Source organism: Poecilia reticulata, unplaced genomic scaffold, assembly GCF_000633615.1.
Source record: "Poecilia reticulata strain Guanapo unplaced genomic scaffold, Guppy_female_1.0+MT scaffold_219, whole genome shotgun sequence".
In the NCBI taxonomy this organism is placed as follows: Eukaryota; Metazoa; Chordata; class Actinopteri; order Cyprinodontiformes; family Poeciliidae; genus Poecilia; species Poecilia reticulata.
The window spans coordinates 58,796-59,844 of record NW_007615023.1 but is presented as its reverse complement, the minus strand read 5'-3'; the positions used below and the strand labels follow the sequence as shown (position 1 = coordinate 59,844).

The following is a 1,049-nucleotide window of genomic DNA, read 5'->3' as shown; positions in this document are numbered from 1 at the left end:
GGGCTAAAAATGGCCGCCGCCTCACATCATGAGCAGAACCTGGAGGTGACGCTTCGCCCCGACTCGGCCCTGTTTACAACCTGCTGAGCCGAGTGACACCTGAACGCCTCGCCCCTGAACGCCTCGCCCCTGAACGCCTCGCCCCTGAACGCCTCGCCCCTGATACAAACTCCACTGAAGTGCCGACTAACCTGATTGGTTGTTTCTCGTTGGCGCTGGGAGAAAGCAGAGGAGCTAAATTTATACTGGTTTCTATAAAATGTTAGTAAAGAGCAGCTTTAGCACRAACAAACCTTCCTTACCTCCTTCTCTGGCGCGGCAGACATTTTATTTGTTTGTGTTGGTGAACGCTGTCCTCTGATTGGCCGCTTGTTTGTCGCAGTTCCTCCTCAGTTCCTGAACTACCCGACCAACAGCCTCGCCTACGAGGCGACAGACATCGAGCTGGAGTGCGCCGTGACGGGGAACCCGCTGCCGACCGTCCGCTGGATGAAGAACGGGGAGGAGGTCATTCCCAGTGACTACTTCCAGATCGTAGTGAGTTCCCTACTGGTTCCCTCCTAGTTCACTCCAAGTTCCCTAATGGTTTCCTTCTAGTTCCCTCCAGGTTCCCTACTGGTTCCCTCCTAGTTCCCTCCAGGTTCTCCCTTGGTCCCCTCCTAGTTTCCTCCAGGTCCCCTCCWGGTTCCCTCCAGGTTCCCTCCTGGTTCACTCCAGGTTCCCTTCAGGTTCTCTCCTGGTTCCCTCCTAGTTCACTCCAGGTTACATGAAGGGTCCCTCCTAGTTTCCTCCTGGTTCCCTCCAGGTTGCCTCCTGGTTCCCTCCAGGTTCCCTCCTGGTTCCCTCCAGGTTCCCTCCTGGTTCACTCCAGGTTCCCTTCAGGTTCTCTCCTAGTTCCCTCCAGGTTACATGAAGGGTCCCTCCTAGTTCCCTCCAGGTTCTCCCTTGGTCCCCTCCTACTTTCCTCCAGGTCCCCTCCAGGTTCCCTCCTAGTTCCCTCCAGGTTCTCCCTTGGTCCCCTCCTAGTTTCCTCCAGGTCCCCTCCTGGT

At 56.5% G+C, this 1,049-nt stretch overlaps 1 protein-coding gene across 1 annotated transcript in view; it reads left to right on the top strand.

Annotated features, from left to right (window-relative positions):
• The window catches only part of dcc (DCC netrin 1 receptor), a gene marked incomplete at both ends in the record, with an annotated part of 106,776 nt that overhangs the window by 49,285 nt on the left and 56,442 nt on the right, over positions 1–1,049 (top strand). The window contains one exon of the mRNA XM_017303225.1: positions 383–537. Within this exon, the coding sequence (XP_017158714.1) occupies positions 383–537 (155 nt within the window). The remainder of the gene's footprint in view (positions 1–382; positions 538–1,049) is intronic.